General features: G+C 47.4%; 2 protein-coding genes across 7 annotated transcripts in view; one reads left to right on the top strand and one right to left on the bottom strand.

Annotated features, from left to right (window-relative positions):
• The window catches only part of C21H20orf96 (chromosome 21 C20orf96 homolog), a 68,694-nt gene extending 53,396 nt beyond the window's left edge, over positions 1-15,298 (bottom strand). For 2 of the 6 annotated variants that reach the window (XM_063659106.1, XM_063659107.1), the window contains exons 1-2: positions 14,923-15,127; positions 5,202-5,311 (exon numbers count right to left, since the gene is read on the bottom strand). Coding sequence is in view for 3 of the 6 variants with exons in the window: in XM_054466846.2 (XP_054322821.1) it covers positions 5,202-5,237 (36 nt within the window). In the remaining 3 variants the exon portion in view is untranslated. Of the gene's footprint in view, positions 1-5,201; positions 5,312-14,922 lie in introns of all 6 variants that reach the window. The other 4 variants (XR_010125155.1, XM_054466846.2, XM_054466850.2 and 1 more) reach the window with 4 other exon arrangements.
• Positions 1,616-4,849, top strand: ZCCHC3 (zinc finger CCHC-type containing 3). The gene has a single exon (XM_054466852.2). The coding sequence runs from the start codon at positions 2,107-2,109 to the stop codon at positions 3,334-3,336; it is 1,230 nt and encodes a 409-aa protein (XP_054322827.1). The 5' UTR covers positions 1,616-2,106; the 3' UTR covers positions 3,337-4,849.
• Positions 15,299-22,938: the final 7,640 nt, after the last annotated feature.

The following is a 22,938-nucleotide window of genomic DNA, read 5'->3' as shown; positions in this document are numbered from 1 at the left end:
TCATTTACAATAGCAGTCAAACCATGTGGTACCTTGGAATAAATCCCCAAAAGTATGTAAGACCTTTATGAAAAAAACTATAACATTTTATTGAAATTCATAAAATAAGGCCTAAATAAGTGAGAAATCAAGTGGGGTCATTGATGGAAAGACTCGGTGTTATAAAGTGGTAATTCTGTACAAATGCAATGCAACTCCAATTAAGATCTCATAGTTTCCTGGAACTTAGTAGGCAGGTTGTGAAATTCATATGGAGGTTCCAAATATAGCTGAGACCATCTTAAAGAAGACGAAAGAGAGAGAAGACTGTTTCCCATAAAAGAAGAAACTGGAGTTCAGATTTCTCTTTGGAAACTGAAAGATCCACCCACAGTGGACCCTCACTTCTGGAGAGGAATAATCAGCTACAGTTGACTAGCAGTTGCCCCTTCAGATAGAATATTCGATCTCCAGTTCACCCAGTATATCTTCTACTTAAGGCACCTGCCTGACCCTTGCAGATATTTGATTATGTGATAGTTACCTGGAGTGAGGGCTTAAGGTAAGAGGAATGGAAGACATTGTTTAAAATACATATATTGTTTGGTTGTGTAAGTATTCTCCTCATGGTGAAACCTGACCAAGCAAGTAGAAAGAATAACAGAGAAATATGTGAATCTAAGACATTTATGTTTCTGGTAATGGTGAAGTTCCAAGTATGATCACGGGAATGCGTGGCTGAGAAGGGATGAAGGAAATGGTGTCTGAGGATACAAAGTAAGAGGACTGGAAAGTGCAAACGGTACAAGTCAGTGGCTCCCCTGAGACCAATACCAGCAGTTGCGGTGAAGGGAATCTGCCTGTTAACAAGGTTTCCTAGGGTCTGATGCACAGTTCTTGATCCACAGCGTCAGAAATAAAGTGGTTAAATAAATATAAGCTACCGGCCGGGCGCGGTGGCTCACGCCTGTAATCCCAGCAATTTGGGAGGCCGAGGCGGGCGATCACGAGGTCAGGAGATCGAGACAATCCTGGCTAACATGGTGAAATCCCGTCTCTACTAAAAATACAAAAAATTAGCCAGGCGTGGTGACGGGCGCCTGTAGTCCCAGCTACCCGGGAGGCTGAGGCAGTAGAATGGCGTGAACCTGGGAGGAGGAGCTTGCAGTGAGCCGAGATTGAGCCACTGCACCGCAGCCTGGGCGACAGACCAAGAGTCCGTCTCGAAAAAAAAAAAAAAAAGAAAGGAGAGAGAGAGAGAGGAAAGAAAGACTTAACTCCTGCCTCTTTATCTGTAAAATGGGCATAATTACAGCATCGTTTTTGGAAGATTCCGTGTAATATAGTCTGAAGTGTGCTTAACACAGTACTGGGAACTTAAGCACTCACACTTCATCCTAAATACGACGAAAGTCTTTTCAAACAAATAAAAATAATGCAATATGACTTACTTGGAAATGTATCAAAAAATAAAGACCGATGAATGGATCGAGGCGTAGTGTGATAAAATAGAGTACAATTTTAACGATAAAAAGTTAATGGTAAAATGTTCACTGTAAAACTTTCAACTTTTCTTCTTGAAAATGTGCATAATCCGACGTGGGAAAAAAATAATGCATTGCAGTCAGTTCTGGGGAAAGGGAAAGCTAAGTTTTAATTTTGCTATTGCTTTTGCTTTTTTAACAGAAAAGATACAAAAAAGAAAACAAAATGGGAGAGATGTTCCTGCACTCCGTCCCGTCTGTGGGCTGTGGGCCGTTAGCAAAGCTGCTAGCATGAAATCATCGAGCATCGCTTGCGAAATGTCAAATCCTCGAGAGCGAGGCCGGAGGCTGCCAAACCCGCGCTGGGGAAAGTGAAGCCTCCGGGCGCCCCATCCCGCTGCGGACGGAGGTGAGGTTGGAGCGAACGCTGGCGGAAGAGAGGCTCAGCGCAGGGGGCGCGGAGCCGGCGCTGGCCAATATGCGCCGCATGTGATACCTTTGAGGGAGCGGCGGGGGAGGGTAGCGTCAAATTTCAGAAAAAAAAAAAAAAAAAACCAAACCCACACAGCCCCGGCGGGCGGGCGCGCGCGATGGGCGCCCTTTGGCTGCGGGAGCGAGTGGAGGATGCTGGGAAGGAGGTAAAATGGCCACCGGCGGCGGCGCGGAGGAAGAGAGGAAACGGGGGCGGCCGCAGCTTCTGCCCCCCGCGCGGCCCGCGGCCCGGGACGAGGAGGCCGACGGCGGCCGCGAGAAGATGGGCTGGGCCCAGGTGGTAAAGAATCTAGCCGAGAAGAAGGGCGAGTTCCGCGACCCGCGGCCGCCGCGGCGGGAGGAGGAAAGCGTCGGCAGTGGAGGGAGCGCTGGGCTCGGCGGCCCCGCGGGCCTGGCGGCGCCGGACCTCGGCGACTTCCCACCGGCTGGCCGCGGGGACCCGAAGGGCCGCCGGAGAGATCCGGCCGGCGAGGCGGCGGCGGACCCCCGCAAAAAGAAGGGCGCTGCGGAGGCGGGCAGGAGGAAGAAGGCCGAAGCGGCGGCGGCCGCCACCATGGCGACCCCGGCCAGGCCCGGCGAGGCCGAGGACGCTGCCGAGCGGCCCCTCCAGGACGAACCGGCGGCGGCGGCGGCGGCGGCGGCAGGCCCGGGCAAGGGTCGCTTCCTCGTCCGCATCTGTTTCCAGGGAGACGAGGGCGCCTGCCCCACGCGGGACTTCGTGGTAGGAGCGCTTATCCTGCGCTCCATCGGCATGGACCCGAGCGACATCTACGCGGTCATCCAGATCCCGGGCAGCCGCGAATTCGACGTGAGCTTCCGCTCGGCGGAGAAGCTGGCCCTGTTCCTACGCGTCTACGAGGAGAAGCGGGAGCAGGAGGACTGCTGGGAGAACTTCGTGGTGCTGGGGCGGAGCAAGTCCAGCTTGAAGACGCTCTTCATCCTCTTCCGGAACGAGACGGTGGACGTGGAGGACATTGTGACTTGGCTCAAGCGCCACTGCGACGTGCTGGCCGTGCCGGTGAAAGTGACCGACAGGTTTGGGATCTGGACCGGGGAATACAAATGCGAGATCGAGCTGCGCCAGGGGGAGGGCGGGGTCAGGCATTTGCCAGGGGCCTTCTTCTTGGGGGCCGAGAGGGGCTACAGCTGGTACAAGGGGCAGCCCAAGACATGCTTTAAATGTGGTTCCCGGACCCACATGAGCGGCAGCTGCACGCAGGACAGGTGCTTCAGGTGCGGGGAGGAGGGGCACCTGAGCCCTTACTGCCGGAAGGGCATCGTGTGCAACCTCTGTGGCAAGCGAGGACACGCCTTTGCCCAGTGTCCCAAAGCAGTTCACAATTCCGTGGCAGCTCAGCTAACCGGCGTGGCCGGGCACTAAACACCCGCCTGCCTGCCAGGGTGAACACACAGCCAGCTTACCCCTCTTAAGTGCCAAAACTTTTTTTTAAACCATTTTTTATCGTTTTTGAAGGAGATCTTTTTAAAACCTACAAGAGACATCTCTCTATGCCTTCTTAAACCGAGTTTACTCCATTTCAGCCTGTTCTGAATTGGTGACTCTGTCACCAATAACGACTGCGGAGAACTGTAGCGTGCAGATGTGTTGCCCCTCCCTTTTAAAATTTTGTTTTCGTTTTTCTATTGGGTATTTGTTTTGTTTCTTGTACTTTTTCTCTCTCTCCCTGCCCCCCTCCCACCCCCCCGCCCCATACCTTGTCTTCCCCTGGATTTTCACCCTTTGGGCTGCCTTGCTCATCTTTATGCCCCAGCACTAGGTACGGGGCCCAACACGTGGTAGGCACTCCATCAGTGTTTGCTGAATTGTTGACTGTGGCTTCTATCAGAGTGTCTACCTTTTGCAGCTCTTCCCCTCCCTCATTTAATTTGCTGCTTTTAATCTACGTGGTCTGAGAATTTGTGAAACCAGTGTTGTTAGAAGTGTATATAATCTGAATCAATAAGCTCTGAATGGTGGCCAAGGGCCTCTCTTATGGCACAAAAATGCATGGACTTCATGACAGCTCTTTTGGTGGCTCAGAAGCCATTTTTCATAGAATCATGGAATCTAGAATATTCCTGCTGGAAAGAACCTGAGAGTTGGTTTGGACCAATTCCCTGGTTTTCCAGCAGATGAAACAGGCCCAAAGAAGTTAAATGACTGGGTGAAAATTACATAGCTGTCTGGTGCCAGAGCCAGCCTATAGTAGAGTCCCCTGACCCCAAGCCCGGTGCTCATTCCACTACCTCTCACACTTCACAACAATTTCCTCAACACTTGAGGGCCCAGAAAGTCTGATCTCTCCAGAATGATCAGCCCAGAGAAATGCTGAGAAATCATCTGGAGGAGGGAGCAGAAAGAAAAGGTTTTTAAGGAGGGGCTTCTGAATACTTGGGAGATACGCAACGGACCAAGGAACACACTCCAGGGTGCATTCGTTGCTCCCTGGGGCACCACTTCTGGATTAAAGTGTGCCTGGTCCTTTGGAGGCCCTACCCCTTCCCCATTCATTGCCACCAGTGAGAAATGGGGGTGCCCCTGTGTAAAGAAACCTACCAAAGGTTTACATTTGCACCTTAGCCTCAATAGCTAGGAACCCTAGAGAAGCAGCTAGCTGGAGCTCATCTGCAACTCCTGACTCTCAGGAGAAAGATGGATTTTAACCCAAAATTATGAGTGAGCTGTTAACTCTAAAATGTACTAGGGAGATAGGCCAAGCGAGAGGTCATGGGCCAACTAAGTGTTATCAAGTAGAAAAGACAGTACACTGCTTTTCTTTTAGTGTTTGCTTTTCCTTTGCTATATGTTTTGCTATTTCCTTGTGGCTTAGAATGTAAAATTGATTGTTAAAAGTTTTGTTCTGAATAAATATTTATCTTTTGTATTGCTAAAACTGGTGCACTATTTCCTTTCAAAGTGTTAGATGCACAGTTACCCAGGTCCAGACCGTATTTCAATCCCACTTCCCCTACACTCCATTTGTTTACCTTGCTAAATACATTTCCCACCCCTGCAGGCAACACTTAGCACCTACTACGTTGTGCTGGTCCCTTTGCATCACAATCAGTTAGCACACTGTTAAAACGGGTTTTAAGTCCTAACACAGCTCCAATAAATCAGAATCACTGTTAGAGGAAGTGAAACATTTTAGTTAATCATCCTCAAGCAATTCTGATGGGCAGCCAGGTTTGATACCAGAGTATAAGATGTGTGAGCTGAACCCTGCCCTCAGGGAGATTACAGACCTGTGGGAAAGAGAGGTGGTTTGCCAGCTTCTTCATCTTTCTGTTACTGTAAGCGCCGTTGATGGGATGCAAAATATTCTTGGGTTCTGGGAAAATGCCATTTCTTCCAGCTGTTGAAAAAGAAAGCGGGGTCCAGGGAGCTGACTTCTCCAAGTTAGCCCCTACTGGAGACTGGGCCTGCAGGCAGAATAGGGTCAAGGTCTCTGGACTTTAGGTCCAATACCCTGCAGACCCCAGATACAACCCTCTGAAGGATTTTCCAGCTGGTGACGTTAGGATGATCTGATCCTAAGAGTTAAACGTTCCCAGTATATTGACTATCTGACTGAGTGGTTTGAGGATATTTCCAGAGCTGATCTGGAGTTGGGACCTGGTAGGCTCTTGGGAATCCTGTCTTTCAGAGCCACTTCAACCCCTCTCCTTGTCTCCCAAAGCAAGCAGACTCTCCCCTCCCTCCCATCCCTCTTTCCCGTCTTTGCCAGCAGTTTCCCTCCCTCTCACAAAGCTGGAGGCCAGGGGCCAGGAGAAAGCCTGCATTCACCATACTCTCCACCCCCTTCCTCAAAGCAGGCACTGTGCCAGGGAGCCTCCTTGAAGGAACCTTCCCTCTCCTGGCCCCATCCCCCCACTCGCCACGGGGGAGGAGAGGAAGAAACTGTTTCCCTGCCCATCCCCCACAGGATCTGCTTCAAGGCCTCCTGCCTGGTGGCCCAGGGACAGCCAGGGGCTGGAGCTGAACAAACCTCCCCCAGCTTCCTTTCCTGATCAAGCAGCCCTCAAATTACAATTCTTCACTGTTTTTGGGCTCCTGGAAAATGTGCAGAGATACCCGGACTGAGGCTGGTTGACTAGAGGACATTGATTCATTCAACTTCAACAAATACAGAAGGCATTAGAGCTGGGCCCCATGCAAGGGGCCTGCCTTGAACAAGACAGTGCACTTGCAATGGAAGGTACAGATAAGTAACAGTAGGCAATGTTTACAATAATATATTTAACATATTTTTTTTTTTTTTTTTTTGAGACAGATTCTCACTCTGTTGCCCAGGCTGGAGTGCAGTGGCATGATCTTGGCTCACTGCAACCTCCACCTCCCGGATTCAAGCGATTCTTGTGCCTCATCCTTCCAAGTAGCTGGGATTACAGGCAAGTGCCACCACACCCGGCTAATTTTTGTATTTTTAGTAAAGATGGGGTTTCAGCATGTTGGCCAGGCTGGTCTCGAACTCCTGACCTCAGGTGATCCACCTGCCTCAGCCTCTGAAAGTGCTGGGATTACAGGCGTGAGACACCGCACCCAGCCAACAACATTTGTCCTGTATAGAATTGTCTGAAGTAAAGGTTTCCCTAGAAGATAAAACGTCCTAACTGAAACCTGCAAGATGAGTAAGAACCAGGCTAAGAGCAAAGAGACAGCCAAGCAGCAGAAATAGCAGATGTAGAGGCCTGGAGGCCAGAGAGCACACAGCGTGTTTGGACTGGCCAAGAGTCAGGGGAAGATGTGGTTGGGAGAAAACGTTGAGAAGAGGGGTCACAGGGCTTACCAGCCACATTTAAAAACGTGGATTTTGTCCTCAGAGCCTCCAATCAGGCCTCCTCCATTCCATTCATTCTTTCAACACATGCCTGTCAAGCACCAACTCTATAAGGGCCTTTTCTAAGCAATGGAACACAGCATGGAGCAGGATAATCAAGTCCCTGAGGCTCAGATTCTAGAGTCACACAAGTACATAATTACAGACGATGATGATGCACTAAAAGAAACATACAGGGTGAGATCCCTGTTTAACAAGGAAAGCTGATCCAGTCTTAAGGGTCAGGGATAACTTCCCAGAGAAAATGTTTGAACTGAGATGGAAAGGACATATAAGGAGTTAATCGAGAGATGGGGCTGGGGGTTAAGGGATGGCAAGGGTATTAACCTAGGCAAAAGGGATAGCAAGTAAAACAACCCTATAGTGGGAGGAGGCATGACCACTTCTAGAGACTAAATGAATCAGTCTAAGTTTAGAAACAGAAACCACTCTCGCTGTTGAAGAAAATGCTGGTCCCTGGGCTGGGTATTAGGAATGACTCCTAGAACACCATAGAACTGTGAGGGGAGTTACTACCTCTCACAGAAAGACAGAAGCCAGGAGGCCACCACTGGAAAGGCTGAGCATGAGGACACAATGGTGAAGCTGCCACCCAAAGACAGGATCCTGGGATCAGAAAGTCACTGCCAATGCCACTGGCAGGACAGTGAAATGCCAAGTCCTTTCCCTGCCTCTACAAAGCCAGGGACTGTGCACTACTGTCTCCGCAACCATGTTTACAAGTAAAAGCAGCCCAAACTGTCTGGCTTACTTATGCCTCCCTTCCATCTTTTATGCAAATACATCTAAGTGCTGGAGCCCTAGCTGCAAGGGAGTTGGGAGATGTTTTAGCTTTCCAGCATCTGCAGCATAGGAAGGCACATAAAATGGGGATGGGTGCTGTCTGTCAAAAGACAATATCCAGCACAACAAATGTGACTGCAATGCAGAGAAGAGGAGCTCGTGGGGGCATCTGGTAGGCCATGTTGAGTATGTGGGTCTAAGAACGATGTGCCATTGAAGGACTTGCAAGCAAGAGAGTAACATGATTAGATTGGTTATGTTTTACAAGTATCATTCAGGATAGTTGGTGGAGACCGGGTCAGAGGAGAGCCCAAGTGGAAATACAGTATAGTTCACCCAGGTCTCTTGAGAGATGAGGACATCTTAGACATGGAAGGTGGAGATGGACAGAGAGAAACAGCAGGGTAAAGAGATCTTTCAGAGTTTAAGTCAACAAGATTTGGAGCTATATTTGACATGGGCTGGGAGAAAGTTAAGTACCAAGGATGTTGCCCAGGTTTCTAGCTTCTGCAACTGGATGGATGGTGGGGCTTTTCCCTGAGATGTGAAACAGAGGAGAAAATCCAAGTTTAGGGTGAAGGGCTTGAATTTGATTTTGGATATATTGAGTTTGAGGTCTCCGTAGAGGATATCTAAGAGGAGATGTGGAGTAGGCGGTTGGATACACACAGATCTTACATTCCTAGGAGAATTCTGGCCCTGAGAAATAAACATAGGAGTTGTATAGCTGTGGCTTTCAAACTGTTTCACCACATCCCACAGTAAGATATATATTTTACATTGCAGCCGTCATACATATGCATGTGTGTATTTATATCTAAATCTGAAATAAGCTTCCTCAAACAATATTTGCCCTGTGCATGATGCACCTTGACACTTTCTATTCTATTGCTTCATCCTTTTGTCAATGCTTATATGACACGTTAAACTGATTTCACACTCTCCTAATGGTCAAGAGAAAAAGCAGAAGGAAAGATTATACCAACTAAGATTGTGCTTCAAGCAACTTTGACATAGTTTTCCCTGATGGAAAAGGAGATGGTGAAAAACTAATAAGGGACAGCCAGAAAGGGAGAAGGAAAACAAGAATGTGCAGAGACACATAAACCAAGGGAGGACATTTCAGGTGGTAGGGGTTAACAACCGTGTCAAGGGCTGCAAGAGATCAAGTAAAATCAGCTCTAAGAAATGTCAATTGAGGCCTGGGCACGGTGGCTCACGCCTGTAATCCCAGCACTTTAGGAGGCTGAGGCAGGCGGATCATGAGTTCAGGAGATTGAGACCATCCTGGCTAACACAGTGAAACCCCGTCTCTACTAAAAATACAAAAAATTAGCTGGGCATGGTGGCGGGCACCTGTAGTCCCAGCTACTTGGGAGACTGAGGCAGGAGAATGGCGTGAACCCGGGGGGCGGAGCTTGCAGTGAGCCGAGATTGAGCCACTGCACTCCAGCCTGGGCAACAGAGCGAGACTCCGTCAAAACAAAAACAAACAAACAAAAAAACTGTCAATTGAGATCAGAACTGAAGAGTGCCCTAGGATTGAGTAGTGTGGAGGTTATCAATAAGGGCCTTTTAGAGGAAAGTGATGGGGGCATATTAAGGAGCAAATGATCTTTCTAAGATGTCAATCTGGCATGCTGACCATTTTATTCCCGTGTCACATCCTCTGGGACTCCCTTGTGCACTTGGAACCCAGCCTGGTACCCGATCCCTTTCACAAGAGGCTCCTGGACTCCTTTCCAACCTTACTCTCAGCCAGATTGCCCATTTCATCCCTTTGTGTCAACTCCAGTTACAGCTGACAAACAGCAACCAGAAAGAATTTTGGAGTATGGAGTGGTACAAGACCAAGCTAAGGTGCCGGGTGCAATGGTTCATGCCGGTAATCCTAGCACTTTGGGAGGCCTAGGCGAGTGGACCGCTTGAGGTCAGGAGTTCGAGACCAGCCTGGCCAACATGGTGAAATCCTGTCTCTACTAAAAATACAAAAAAAAATTAGCCATGTGTGGTGGCATGCGCCTGTAGTCCCAGCTACTCAGGAGGCTGAGGCAGGAGAACTGCTTGAACCTGGTGATACGGGAAGGGAAGTGCTGGGAAGGGAAGGGCACAGTCCCTTTAAATGACATGGAAGGGAGGAAGGGCGTGGTCCCTGGCTAGGGCGCCACCCAAGCCTGTGCCCATGGACCTAGGTGAGGACAGGCATTTTTGTTTTCCTTCCCAAATGTTGCATTTCCCAAGACCACCCTGGCCTGCCACGCCCCCATCCTGTGCCTATAAAAACCCTAGCAGGCAGACACACAGGTAACTGGACGGCTAGAGGAGCACATCAGTGAAGGAACACACAAGTGGCTGGATGTCGAGAGGAACGCACCGACAAGCACCGGCACACCAGCACACCACAGGCCACCAACCAACAGAACTATGCAGAGTTTGGCTGGGGCAGTTGGAGGGGAGCCCGGGCCACTGAACAGTCCAACTGCAGGGGAAAACCTTCTCACTCCATCCCCTTGTGGCTTCCCCCATCTGCTGAGAGATACCGCCATCCAATAAAACCTTGCACTCATTCTCCAAGCCCAGGTGTGATCCAATTCTTCTGGTACACGAAGGCAAGAACCCGGGATACAGAAAGCCCTCTGTCCTTGCAACAAGGTAGAGGGTCTAATTGAGCTGGTTAACACAAGCCACCTATAGATGGCAAAACTAAGAGCATACGGTAGCATAAGCCCATTGGGGCTTCAGGAGCTGTAAACATCCACCACTAGACACTTGTGGGGTCGGAGCCCCACAACCTGCCCGTCTGTATGCTCCCCTAGAGGTTTGAGCAGCGGGACACTGAAGAAGCGAGCCACTCCCCCTGTCACATGCCCTGGGATGGGGACAAGGGAACTTTTCCCGTTTCAGTGGGAGGCAGAGGTTGCAGTGAGCCAAGATTGTGCCACACTGCACTCTAGCCTGGGCAACAGAGCGAGACTCCATCTCTAAATAAATAAATAAATAAATAAATAAAAGGACCAAGCTAAGGGTGAGGAGATGTCAGATCATGCTGAGTTGAGGGTGGGGGCTCCACAGGAGTGTACTAAACATGTACAAAGGCACTGATACATACAGCCCCATTTGCTGGCTTGTCAATGTGACTAAGATTTGGGGTAGGACATAGTACAAGAAAATAAACACAGATATATTATGGAACAGAATGTAAACTTTGCAGGTTTTTTTTTTTTCTTTTTCTTTTTTTTTTTTTTTTGAGGCAGGGTCTCACTTTGTTAACCAGGCTGGAGTGCAGTGGCTCACTGCGTGGCTCACTACAGCCTCCAACTCCTGGGCTCAAGCAATCCTTCTGCCCCAGCCTCCTGTGTAACTGAGACTACAGGCACGCACCACCACACCCAGCACCCAGCTAATTTTTTCTTTCTTTCTTTCTTTCTTTCTTTTTTTTTTTTCAAGACGGAGTCTCACTCTGTTGCCCAGGCTGGAGTGCAGTGGCACAATCTCGGCTCACTGCAACCTCTGCCTCCTGGGTTCACTGTGGATATATCCCCTCCCAGGATATACCCATCACTGTGCCTGGCACAGCTGCAGCCTCCCAAGTAGCTGGGACTACAGGCACCCACTACCACGCCTGGCTAATTTTTTGTATTTTTAGTAGAGATGGGGTTTCACCGCATTAGCCAGGATGGTCTCAATCTCCTGACCTCATGATCTGCCTGCCTCGGCCTCCCAAAGTGCTGGGATTACAGGCGTGAGCCACCACTCCCAGCCTCTCTCTTTCTTTCTTCTCTTTTCTTCTTCTTTCTTTTCTTCCTTCCTTCCTCCTTTCCTTCCTTTCCTTCCCTTTCTTTCTCTCTCTCCTTCCTTCCTTCCTTCCCTCCCTCCCTCTCTCTCTCTCTTTCTTCCTTTCTCTTTCTTTTCTTTCTTCAGGGTCTCAATATGTTGCCCAGGCTGGTCTTGAACTCCTGCCCTCAAGTGATCCTCCCACCTTGCCTTCTCAGAGTGCTAGGATTACAGGTGTAAGCCACCACACCCAGCCCAAGAACGATTTTATTTTATTTTTTTATACAGACAGGGTCTTCCTATGTTGCCCAGGCTGGACTGAAACTCCTGGACAACATAGCAATCTTCCTGCCTCAGCCTCCCTAGTAGCCAGGACTACGGGTGTGCACAGAACAAATTATATGTATTAATATGGAACAATCTCTAAGACACATTATAAAATGAAAAAAAGCAAGATATGGTATCCTACAGTTTACATTTTTTAATGTTGGAATAAATACATACATACCCTCAGCACCATAGGAAAGATTTTGAAAAAGAAAAAATATATATACATATTCTAATTTATGTACAAATATGTAACACTAGAAGGATATTGATGAAATTCGTAATTTGTAACTTTGAAGAACTGGATATTTGGGGTTTGGGATAAAAGGAAAGTTTATTTTCCTCTGTGTATCCCTGCTTTTAAAAACATATTTCATCCATTATCTCTAACAACAAAAACAACTTTTAACAACAAAAATAAATGCAAAACACAAGACTTCAACGAAATTCCTATAGACTTTAGAGAGACAGGAGTCCATCTCCTCTATCTTTAAAAATAAAGGCCGGGCTTAGTGGCTCATGCCTGTAATTCCAACACTTTGGGAAGCCAAGGCAGGAGGACTGCTTGAGCCCAGGAGTTTGAGGCCAGCTGAGGCAACACAGGGAGACCCTGTCTCTACAAAAAAAAAAAAAAATCGTTGGGTGTGGTGGTATATGCCTGTGGTCCCAGCTACTTGGGAGGCTGAAACAGGAGGATCACTTGAGGTTGAGGCTGCAGTGAGCCGTGATGGCGCCACTGCACTCCAGCCTGGGCCGCAGAGTGAGACCCTGTCTCTAAAAATAAAATAAAATAAAAATAAAAAAATAAGAATCTTGATGGAAGAGTTTAAGAAATTCTATAGCAGACAACACCTTGGTCTCCCTGCTTCCAGGCTCCCTCTCCTTCCAACCATGGAATCCACCCCAAAACAAAATTTGATCACATTTCTCCCCTGCTTAAAGATCTTCAAAGATTTTGCATCCTCCCTGGTGTTCACCAGGGCCTGCCTGACCAGCCCTGCCTCCTCTGGGCCTCCTCTCTTGTCGGGCCTCACCCCCTTACCCTGGCTTGGCTTCCCCTTCTGCTCCAGCTGGTCATTCCTGGAAGCAGATCTCTTCCTCCCCTACCCATGGTTAATCCTTACCTGCCTGGGGCACTCAGCTCTAATGCTACTTCCTAACTAGAGCCTACCCTAACATCCTGTATCAGACCCTCTCTCCCTGGCCTCTCCTTCAGCAGTTACTCGGATGCAATGATTATGCTTATTTGTGCCATGGTTTGATTGATATCTGCCTCTGCCTCTCCACTTTGAGCTCCCTGAGGGCCCGAACCAGTCTCTTTTGGCTCACGGTTATAGCTTCAGCAATTAGCACTGTGCCTGGCACAGAGTAAAGCCTAGTAAATATTTATTGCATGCATGATCTAGAATCACTTGGCTGAGGTTACAGATTAAGACACGTGTCTACTTGTCCTTCCTTAATATACTTAACATACCTTAGCACTCCGTCATTGCCTGCCTACTGAACAAGGGCTTATTCATTCATCTTTTAAAAGCTAACTCACTCTTTTAGTTTTCCCACCTTTGATAAGGGAGGATAGGACCTGGGAGGTCAGGCCCTTGGTTTACTAGCTCATCCTCCTCTATTTCTCTGAGAGCATAAAATCACTGGAAGTCAGCCAGCATGCCCCATGGCACTGTGAGGCACAGGGGAGAAGCACCAGGCTCCTGGATTCTGAATGCCTGGGTTTGAAGCCTGGCAAGAGTGGCCCCTTCCCTGAGTCCCCCACCACCCCTCCCCATGGGGCGAGGATTCTGCAGGCATGAGAAGTGCTCACCCAGAGTCTGTGCCTATGCCTTCTAGAACACGCTCTGATATGCCATAATTCCCTTCCAAAATGTCACTAAGTTAATTCACAGGGCCCTTCGTGGGCCTCAACCCTGGCTTCATCTCACCTGAGGGCAAATTATACTGCCTGATGCACATCTTATAGTTCTGAGCCTTGGGCCTCAAGATAGCTGTTTGCAGGTGACAGCTAGGTGTTGACCCATGCATGCTAGCTCCATCACTGATGGGATGAGAGGTAGCTGGATAAGGGATGGATACAGGATCCAGGGAACAGGTCTCCTCGGGCCTACATATTTTGGCACATAACTCCAAGGGTCTTAGAATTCTAATTTGAACATGGCCTTCCGGGTTGTTAGAGGATATATCCATCAAGGAAGAAAACAGAACATATTTCATTTAACACTTGCTGGACTGTTGTATAATTTCTAACAATAGAGACATATGGTATATGGGCCTCCAACTCTACTCTTGTTCTGAGCCCCACAAATGCCCATTTGGTTCTGTCATTTCTTTGCATAGACAAGCTACATAACCTCTCTGAACTTCAGTTTCCTGAGCAGGAAAATGGGTCTATGGTAATAACTACATTATCAGGGCTGGTGAGAAAATGAAATAAAATAACCCATGTCAAGGGCTTGACAAGAGTGCCAAGCCCTCAGTATATAGTTGCTACCATTGTTATTTTATCCTTTATTTTATGCCCTCTGGCTGTCATCTCCTATGACTTCCTATATGATCTCCAAACTGGTCTCTTTTGTAGGGTTTCGACACTGCTGCTCCCTCCTGCCTCCTTACCCACAGCCAATAACCTCCCCATTCTCTCCACCTAGTCAAATCCCACCGTCTTCAATTGTGATAATAGCTACTGTTGATTGCACGTTTACTACGTTTCAGACATTGTATTAAGAACTTTCCATGCATTATCTCAACTCAGTTCTGACACCGACTCAATGAAGTAGGCACTGTTTATTATTCCCCAAACACAAAGACACAGGGATCTGGAGATTGGAAGCACTGGCGGCTGCAAGTGGCGGGGCTGGCGGGGTGTGAAGCCAGAGACGAGTCTTTCTGCAGTCAGGCCTCCCAAATCCAGGGATGGAATCAAGGAGCCTTTGGCTGTCCCACCCTCTTTCAGTGCCCCGGCGACCCCTCCTCCTCCAAGCCCCCAAATCCAAGTCTGTTATATCCCGTCAGCTCTACGGGTCTGCCTGTGACTTTTCAGCCCAAGGGGGCGGGCACTTCGTGTCACGCCACGTTGTCCACATCATCGATCCTCCCTCCCTCTCTCCCCTTCCTTCCTTCCCTCCCTCTCTTCCTCCCATTGAGTGCCAGTTCTGTGCCAGGCTTTGGTGTTCAAAATGTTACGAGTGGAGAAGTCAGAGAAGGATGGAATTATAGGTTTTTCTTCTTCATACCTTTCTGTTTGGCTGATTTTTTTCAAATGAGCACGCAGGCCCGGTTCCTCAAACCCACTTCAAATGTGGCATTGCTGGGTTGGTTTGGTCCAAGGAAAGCCCTGTCTCCTTAACTCCCAGCCCCCACGCCTCCTCCGCCGGCCCTCAAATCCAGGCCGCCCTGCCCCCTCCGGAAAGGGGAGTTGGGGGCGAACGCAGAAATCTGAGTGGCTCTTTCAAGCCTCCGTTGCCATAGAAACCGGCCGCACAGGCCTCGGCTGTCCATTACACCATCCTCTAGCCACGCAGCCAATAGACTCCGAGCTCCATCGCCAGAGGCCCCGCCCCCCAGCTCTGGGGAGTCCTCCAATCAGCAGGTCCCGTGGCTTAGAGCCCTGCCCTCGGCCCAGGGACACCACCAATGCGCTTCGACCCTGCCCTCCTTCTCTTCGGTGTAACAAGAAGACTCGATTTTTTTTTTTTTTTTTTTTTTTTTTAGGAATTCTCCAGATTAGAAGGAATTGGCAGTAAGGCCTCTGTCAGCTGCACCCTGAATAATCTTTGGCTGCTATTTTATTTAAGGAGAGCAAAACTGTTTCAATTACGCAACAATATATACCATTCTCTACTAAAACAATTTTAGGAAATGAAAATGTAGGCAATGGGATGATATAGTCTGCTCTATGAATGTCTTTCATTATAGGTATTTTAATTTAACTTAAAATGATCAAGGAACTAGTCATCTTTCCTTTGTATTTCAAATGCGTACAAAATTAAAGATACCCAGTTTTTTTATGCAGAGTTCATGAGACATTGACTTAATTAGCTGGTAGACAGCTTTTACTGAACCATCTAATTCCTGGTTCAGAACATTACAACTGGAGGATAAATGAATATTTCTCTTAATCCATGGAAGAAATTCTGTTTTTGAGGCGGGCTGTGTAAATGGCTCTGACACTCTGGAGTCTAAATAAACCAAATGTGTTTTTAAGACCTGTTTGCCATTACAAAAAAAAAAACTCATTTTTTAAGAACACTTTTAGATTTACAGAAAAATTGTGAATATAAAGTTCCCTTGTACCCCACCCACCCACCCTGTTTCTTTTATTATTATTATTATTATTATTATTATTATTATTGAGACAGGGTGCCACTCTTTCACCCAGGCTGGAGTGCAGTGGCGCGATCTCGGCTCACTGCAACCTCCGCCTCCCGGGTTCAGGCGATCCTCCCAGGCTTAGGCGATCCTCCCACCTCAGCCTCCCAAGTAGCAGAGACTACAGGGGCATGCCACCAAGCCCAGCTAATTTTTGTATTTTTCATAGAGATGAAGTCTCGTCATGTTGCTCAGGCTGGTGTTTCCGCTATTAACATCACATATGGTATTGCAGACGCATGGTACATTTGTTCCAATTAATAAACCAATAATGATACATTATTTATTAATTAGAGTTCACAGTTTATTCAGATTTCCTTCGTTTTTACCTAACATTCTTTTTCTACTCCAGGATCCATCCAGCATGCCTCATTGCACTAGCTGTCATGTCTCTCTGGGCTCCTCTTGGCTGTGGCAGTTTCTCACATATCAATATGACATCACTGTTGATGCTGCATCAGGTTTCTCTACTGGAAAGTCAGTCTTTTGCCCCTTTTCATACTGTACTCTTTGGAAGGAAGTCACTATGCTCGGGCCACACTTAAGTGAGGAGTTATGCTCTATCTCCTTAAGGGTGGAATAGCTACATAGATTATTTGGGAATTTTCTACACTGAAGATTTGTCTCATTTATTCAGTAATTTATTTATATCAGTATGGATTCACAGATAATTATTTCATACTTTAGGTTATAATCCAATACTATTTCATTTTGTTGCTCAAGTTGTTCCAGCTTTGGCTTTTGGGAGCTCTTTCGGTTGGCTCCCGTGTCCCTTTGACACACCCCTATTTTTGTGGGGTTTTCTCGTTGCTGTCAAGCACTTCCTTACTTTCTGGCACTACAAGATGCCTCAGGCTCATCTTTCGTATTTCCTGCCCCAGTCCTCAAATCAGCCATTTCGCAAGAGCTTTGATTGTTTTGGAGAACGGTATTTATTAGAAACCAGGAACTGGGCGCTAGGTGCGCTCATTGCTACTAGGGTGTCATTTATTTCCTTCCTTCCTTCCTTCCTTCCTTCCTTCCTTCCTTCCTCCCTCCCTCCCTCCCTCCCTTCCTTTTTGAGACAGAGTCTCACTCCATCACCCACATGGAGTGCACACTCATGGCTACAGCCACGTAGCCATGGTAATGAAGCCATGACCTCACAAAGCTTCCAGTTTACACAATTGGAGGGTTAATTACAAAGTTGCCCAGCACTCTGCAGTGGGCTGTGTAGGCAATGAGGGGGCAAATTATCTGCAGAGAATTTAAAAACAATAAAAACTGCAGCCTAGACCTCCTAGGCTCAAGTGATCCTCCCTCCTTAGCCTCCTGAGTAGCTAGGACCACAGGTGTGTGCCACCACACTCAGCTAATTTTAATTTTCAATTTTTTTTTTTTTTTTGTAGAGATAAGGTCTTGCCATGTTGCTGAGACTGATACAACTCCTGGCCTCAAGCCATCCTCCTGCCTTGGCCTCCCAAAGTGTTGGGATTACAGGCGTGAGCCACCACACCTGGCCTTGGGGTATCATTTTTTTTAAGCCTTCTCAACTGACAGAACAAAAAAATATATCTGTATATACCAATGTGTATATATATACACACATATCTATAACTATTTCCATTTGTAACCATTTGTATATATATTAAGCTAAACATGAGTTCCTGTTTATATTTACCACTTGAATCCATGGATCATTTGGCTTGCTTCCTGCTTGCTTATCTCTAAATTCCCACTCCAATAATGGGAAACCTGGTTCCCATCATCCACATCCACCATCCATTTACTTAATTGTTCAATTCCAGTATACATGTGTAGGATTATCAAAATTGTTAACCTATACCCCTGTGGGAAACTTTATCAAGTAGAGTACATTCTTCTGAACACTTTCTTTTGCCTTTAGTGTTCCAGCAGACTCCACTTGTTTCTTTTTTCATTTCTTTTTTTTTTTTTTTTTTTGAGACAGAGCCTCACTCTCTTGCCCAGGTTGGAGTGTTGGAGCACAGCGGGGCCATCACAGCTCACAGCAGCCTTGACTTCCAGTCTTAAATGATCCTCCTGCCTCAGCCTCCCAAGTAGCTGAGACTACAGGCATGTGCCACTACACCCAGCTAATTTTTAAAAATTTTTGTACAGATGGGATCTCACTATGTTGCCTAGGCTTGTCTCCAACTCCTGGGCTCCAGTGATCCTCCCGCCTCAGCCTCCCAAAGTCCTGGGATTAAAGGCATGAGCCACCACGCCTGGCCCACTCATTTCTAAAGTTACTTAGGTCAGCACGTTTTCCTCTATCCTCTTCATGAGGTCATTTTACACATTTGTAATACAGTGAAAATGTTTGTCATATTCTGCATGACATTTTGGAATTATCTAAATGTCCTAAGTGATTTTTTTAACTTTGCATGCATTAAGGTTCACTTTTTGTGCTATTAAGATTAATGGATATCAACAAATGCATAGTCACATACCCACATTTCTTCACCCTAAAAAACCCCCTGTGCTCACTTATTGAACCCTCTCCCCGCCAAACACTGGCAACCACACATCTGTTTACTGTATCTATGGTTTTGCCTTTTTGTGCCATTATTAAAAAAAAGAAAGACACACAATATTTTTGTTGTTGCTCTTGTCACAGCTGCCACCCCTTGAATCCTTACTATGTCCCAGGTCCAGAATTACGCTGTCCCATTTTGAAGATGAGGAAACAGATGCAAATGAGTTGAAGTACTCCCTAGAGACTCATAACAATAAGCAAAGTTTGACTTCTATGATTAACTTCTGAGTCACCTCTGGGAATATTTGTAATATGTCTAATAGCCACACTTCTTTTGTTTTGATACAGGGGTCTTGCTGTTGCCTAGGCTGGAGTACAGTGGCTACTCACAGGTGCAATCATAGGGCAGTACAGCCTTGAACCCCTGGGCTCAAGCAATCCTCCTGCCTCAGCCTCAAAAGTGGCTGGGACTACAATGTGTGCCACTGTGCCCAGCTATATTAGCCACATTTCAAGTATTTAATAGCCGCATGTGCAGTTTATACTATTATATTGGTTTTTGAGTTTTGTTTTGTTTTTGAGACTGAGTCTTGCTCTGTCGCCAGGCTGGAGTGCAATGGCATGATCTCGGCTCACTGCAACCTCCACCTCCTGGGTTCAAGCGATTCTCCTGCCTCAGCCTCCCAAATAGCTAAGACTACAGGTACACATCACCAAGACCAGCTAACTTTTGTATTTTTAGTAGAGACGTGGTTTCACCATGTTGGCCAGGATGGTCTCGATCTCTTGACCTCGTGATCTGCCCACCTCGGCCTCCCAAAGTGTTGGGATTACAGGCATGAGCCACCGTGCCCGGCTATATTGTTTTTTAAAATGATCTCTTATTATTTAGTGAAAAGAAAGGATCTGTAGTCTCAGCTACTCAGGAGGCTGAGGTGGGAGGATAATTTGAGCCCCAGAGTTTGAGGTAGCAGTGAGCTATGATTATGCCACTGCACTCCAGCCTGGGCAACAGAGGGAGATGCCATCTCACACACATACAAAAGAAAAGAGACCTTGTAATGCATACACTATCATAATCTCTGATTTTTTTTTTTTTTTTTTTTTTTGCGACACTGTCTTGCTCTGTTGCCTAGGCTGGAGTGCAGCGGGGTGATCACAGTTCACTGCAGCCTCAACCTCCTGGGCTCAAGTGATCCTCCCACCTCAGCCTCCCCAGTGGTTGGGACCACAAATGTGCACCACCACAACTGGTAAATGTTTTATTTATTGTAGAGATGTGGGTCTCAATATTTTGCCCAGGCTGGTCTCAAACTCCTAGGCTCAAGCTAGCCTCCCAAAGTGCTGGGATTATAGGTATGAGCCACTGGCTTTTTTTGTTTGTTTGTTTGTTTTTGATACGGAGTTTCGCTCTTGTTGCCCAGGCTGGAGTGCAATGGCGCTATCTTGGCTCACTGCAACCTCCGCCTCCCAGGTTCAAGTAATTCTCCTCCCTCAGCCTTCTGAGTAGCTGGGATTACAGGCATGCGCCACCACCTCCAGTTAATTTTGTATTTTTAGTAGAGACGGGGTTTCTCCATGTTGGTCAGACTGGTCTCAAACTCCTGACCGCAGGTGATCTGCCTGCCTCAGCCTCCGAAAGTGCTGGGATTACAGGTGTGAGGCACTGCCCCTGGCCTGACTTTTTTAAAATCAGGAAATTTAGATGAATCAAAAAACAAATTACCTTGTCCCTATTGTTCTCTTCTCATTATGAATGTCTTTGAGGACCATGCCAGTTGGCAAATAGGTATTTTGGAGCTAGACACAGTTAGGGTGAGTGGAGTAACATGACAGTGCCTAGAACAGCCACACCCACACCTGAGTTGGCTTCATCCTGCCTTCAGGTATTATTAAGAATAGGTATTATTATTATTACTGTTATTTTTTTTTTTTTTTTGAGACCGAGTCTCACTCTGTCGCCCAGGCTGGAGTGCAGTGGCACAATCTCCGCTCATTGCAACCTCCGCCTCCCAGGTTCAAGTGATTCTCCTGCCTCAACCTGCTGGGACTACAGGCCTGTGCCACCACACCCGGCTAATTTTTTGTATTTTTAGTAGAGATGGGTTTCATCGTGTTAGCCAGGATGGTCTCCATTTCCTGACCTCATTATCCTCCTGCCTCGGCCTTCCAAAGTGCTGGGATTACAGGTGTGAGCCACCACGCCTGGCCATATATTTTTTTTTTCTTTGAGACAGTTCCACTCTGTCACCCAGGCTGGAGTACAGTGGTGTGATCATGGCTCACTGCAGCCTGGAACTCCCAGGCTCAAGAGATCCTCCTGCCTCAGTCTCCCAAGTAGCTAAGACTATAGGCACACATCACCAGGCCCAGTTAATTTTTCTATTTTTAGAGATGGGGGTCTCACTATCTTGCCCAGACTGGTCTCGAACTCCTGGGCTCAAGCAATCCTTCCAACCTCTACTTCCCAAAGTGTTGGGATTGTAGGCGTTAGACACCACATCTGGCCTATAATGGAATATTATTTGGCAATAAAAAGGAAGTTCTGCTACATGCTACAACAAAGATGAACCTAGAAATCATGATGCTAAGTGAAAGAAGCCAGGCACAAAAGGCCACATGTTGTATGATTCTCTTTACATGAACTGTCCAGAAGAGACAAATCCATGGATACAGAAGCAGATTAATGGTGGCCTAGGGCTGGGGATTAGAGGGAAGGCAGAGCAGATGGGAGAGTGACCACTAATGAGTACTGATGCTAATGGTTTCTTTTGGGGATGATGAAAATATTCTAAAATCCATTGTGGCAACAGTTACACAACTCTGTGAATGCACTGAAAGCCACTGAATTGTACACTATAAATGACTGAATAGTGTGGTATGTGAATTATATCTCAACAAAGCTTTTTTTTTTTTTTTTTAATGTTCTGGAAGAATCAGGATAGACATTACCTCAGGTGAAAGAAGGCAGGAGATGGGATGGTAAAGGAATTCATTGGGGAAAACAGGTTATTATCAATGTTCCAGTTTTTGTGTCAGATTGCTGACTCCACAGATTTTTATTATGTTATGTAAAAATAAATACACACAGGGCCAGGCATGGTGGCTCACACCTGTATCCCAGGACTTTGAGAGGCTGTGGTGGGAAGATCGCTTGAGCCCAGGAGTTCAAGACCAGCCTAGGAAACATAGTGAGACCCCACCTCTACAAAAAAAATTTTTCGAAATTAGCCAGCCATGGTGGCATGCATCTGTAGTCCTAACTACTTGGGAGGCTGAGGCAGGAGGATCACTTGGGCCCAGAAGTTCCAGGATGCAGTGAGCTATGATCGTACCACCATACTCCAGCCCAGGCAACAGAGCAAGACCAGGTCTCTAAAAAAAACCCACACAAGCATAAAGTGAGGGAATCACAGGCAACAATGAGAATGTGTCACAGATGAAGCGATTCTGTATACCTGAGATAGAGGGAGACGAACGGGAACAGGCAACGGCAGAGTGGTCAGGACGGTCCTCTCTGGGGAGCCCATTTGAGCCGAAGCTAGGATGAGGAGATGCTCCAGCCCATGTGGGTATGGGGGTGAAAAGAGTTCCAGACAGACGAGACAGCATGAATGAGGGCCCTGAGGTAGGCCCAAGCCTGTTGTGTTTGGGGGACAGCCAGTTTAAATGTCTGTTCTGTTATGTTGTGGAGTCTCTGTGTATGAATTTTTCCTAAAGAAATAACAGACAGGCCAGGCGCGGTGGCTCACGCCTGTCATCCCAGCACTTCGGGAGGCTGAGGCAGGCAGATCATGAGGTCAGGAGATCGAGACCATCCTGGCCAACATGGTGAAACCCCTATCTCTACTAAAAATACAGGCTGGGCATGGTGGCTCACGCCTGTAATCCCAGCACTTTGGGAGGCCAAGGCGGGCAGATCACAAGGTCAGGAGATCAAGACCATCCTGGCTAACATGGTGAAACCCCATCTCTACTAAAAATACAAAAAATTAGCCGGGCGTGGTGGTGGGCGCCTATAGTCCCAGCTACTCGGGAGGCTGAGGCAGGAGAATGGCATGAACCCGGGAGGTGGAGCTTGCAGTGAGCCAACATTGAGCCACTGCACTCCAGCCTGGGTGACAAAGGGAGACTCTGTCTCAAAACAAACAAACAAACAAAAAAACAAAAATTAGCTGGGTGTCGTGGTGCGCACCTGTAATCCCAGCTACTCAGGAGGCTGAGACAGGAGAATGGTGTGAACCTGGCAGGCAGAGCTTGCAGTGAGCCGACATTGAGCCACTGCACTCCAGCCTGGGTGACAAAGCGAGACTCTGTCTCAAAAAAAAAAAAAAACAAAAAAACAAAAATTAGCTGGGTGTGGTGGTGCGCACCTATATAATCCCAGCTACTCAGGAGGCTGAGG

This window comes from Pongo pygmaeus, chromosome 21 (assembly GCF_028885625.2).
Source record: "Pongo pygmaeus isolate AG05252 chromosome 21, NHGRI_mPonPyg2-v2.0_pri, whole genome shotgun sequence".
Taxonomy (NCBI): Eukaryota; Metazoa; Chordata; class Mammalia; order Primates; family Hominidae; genus Pongo; species Pongo pygmaeus.
The sequence above is the reverse complement of the archived record's forward strand: the minus strand, read 5'-3'. Positions and strand labels throughout refer to the sequence as shown.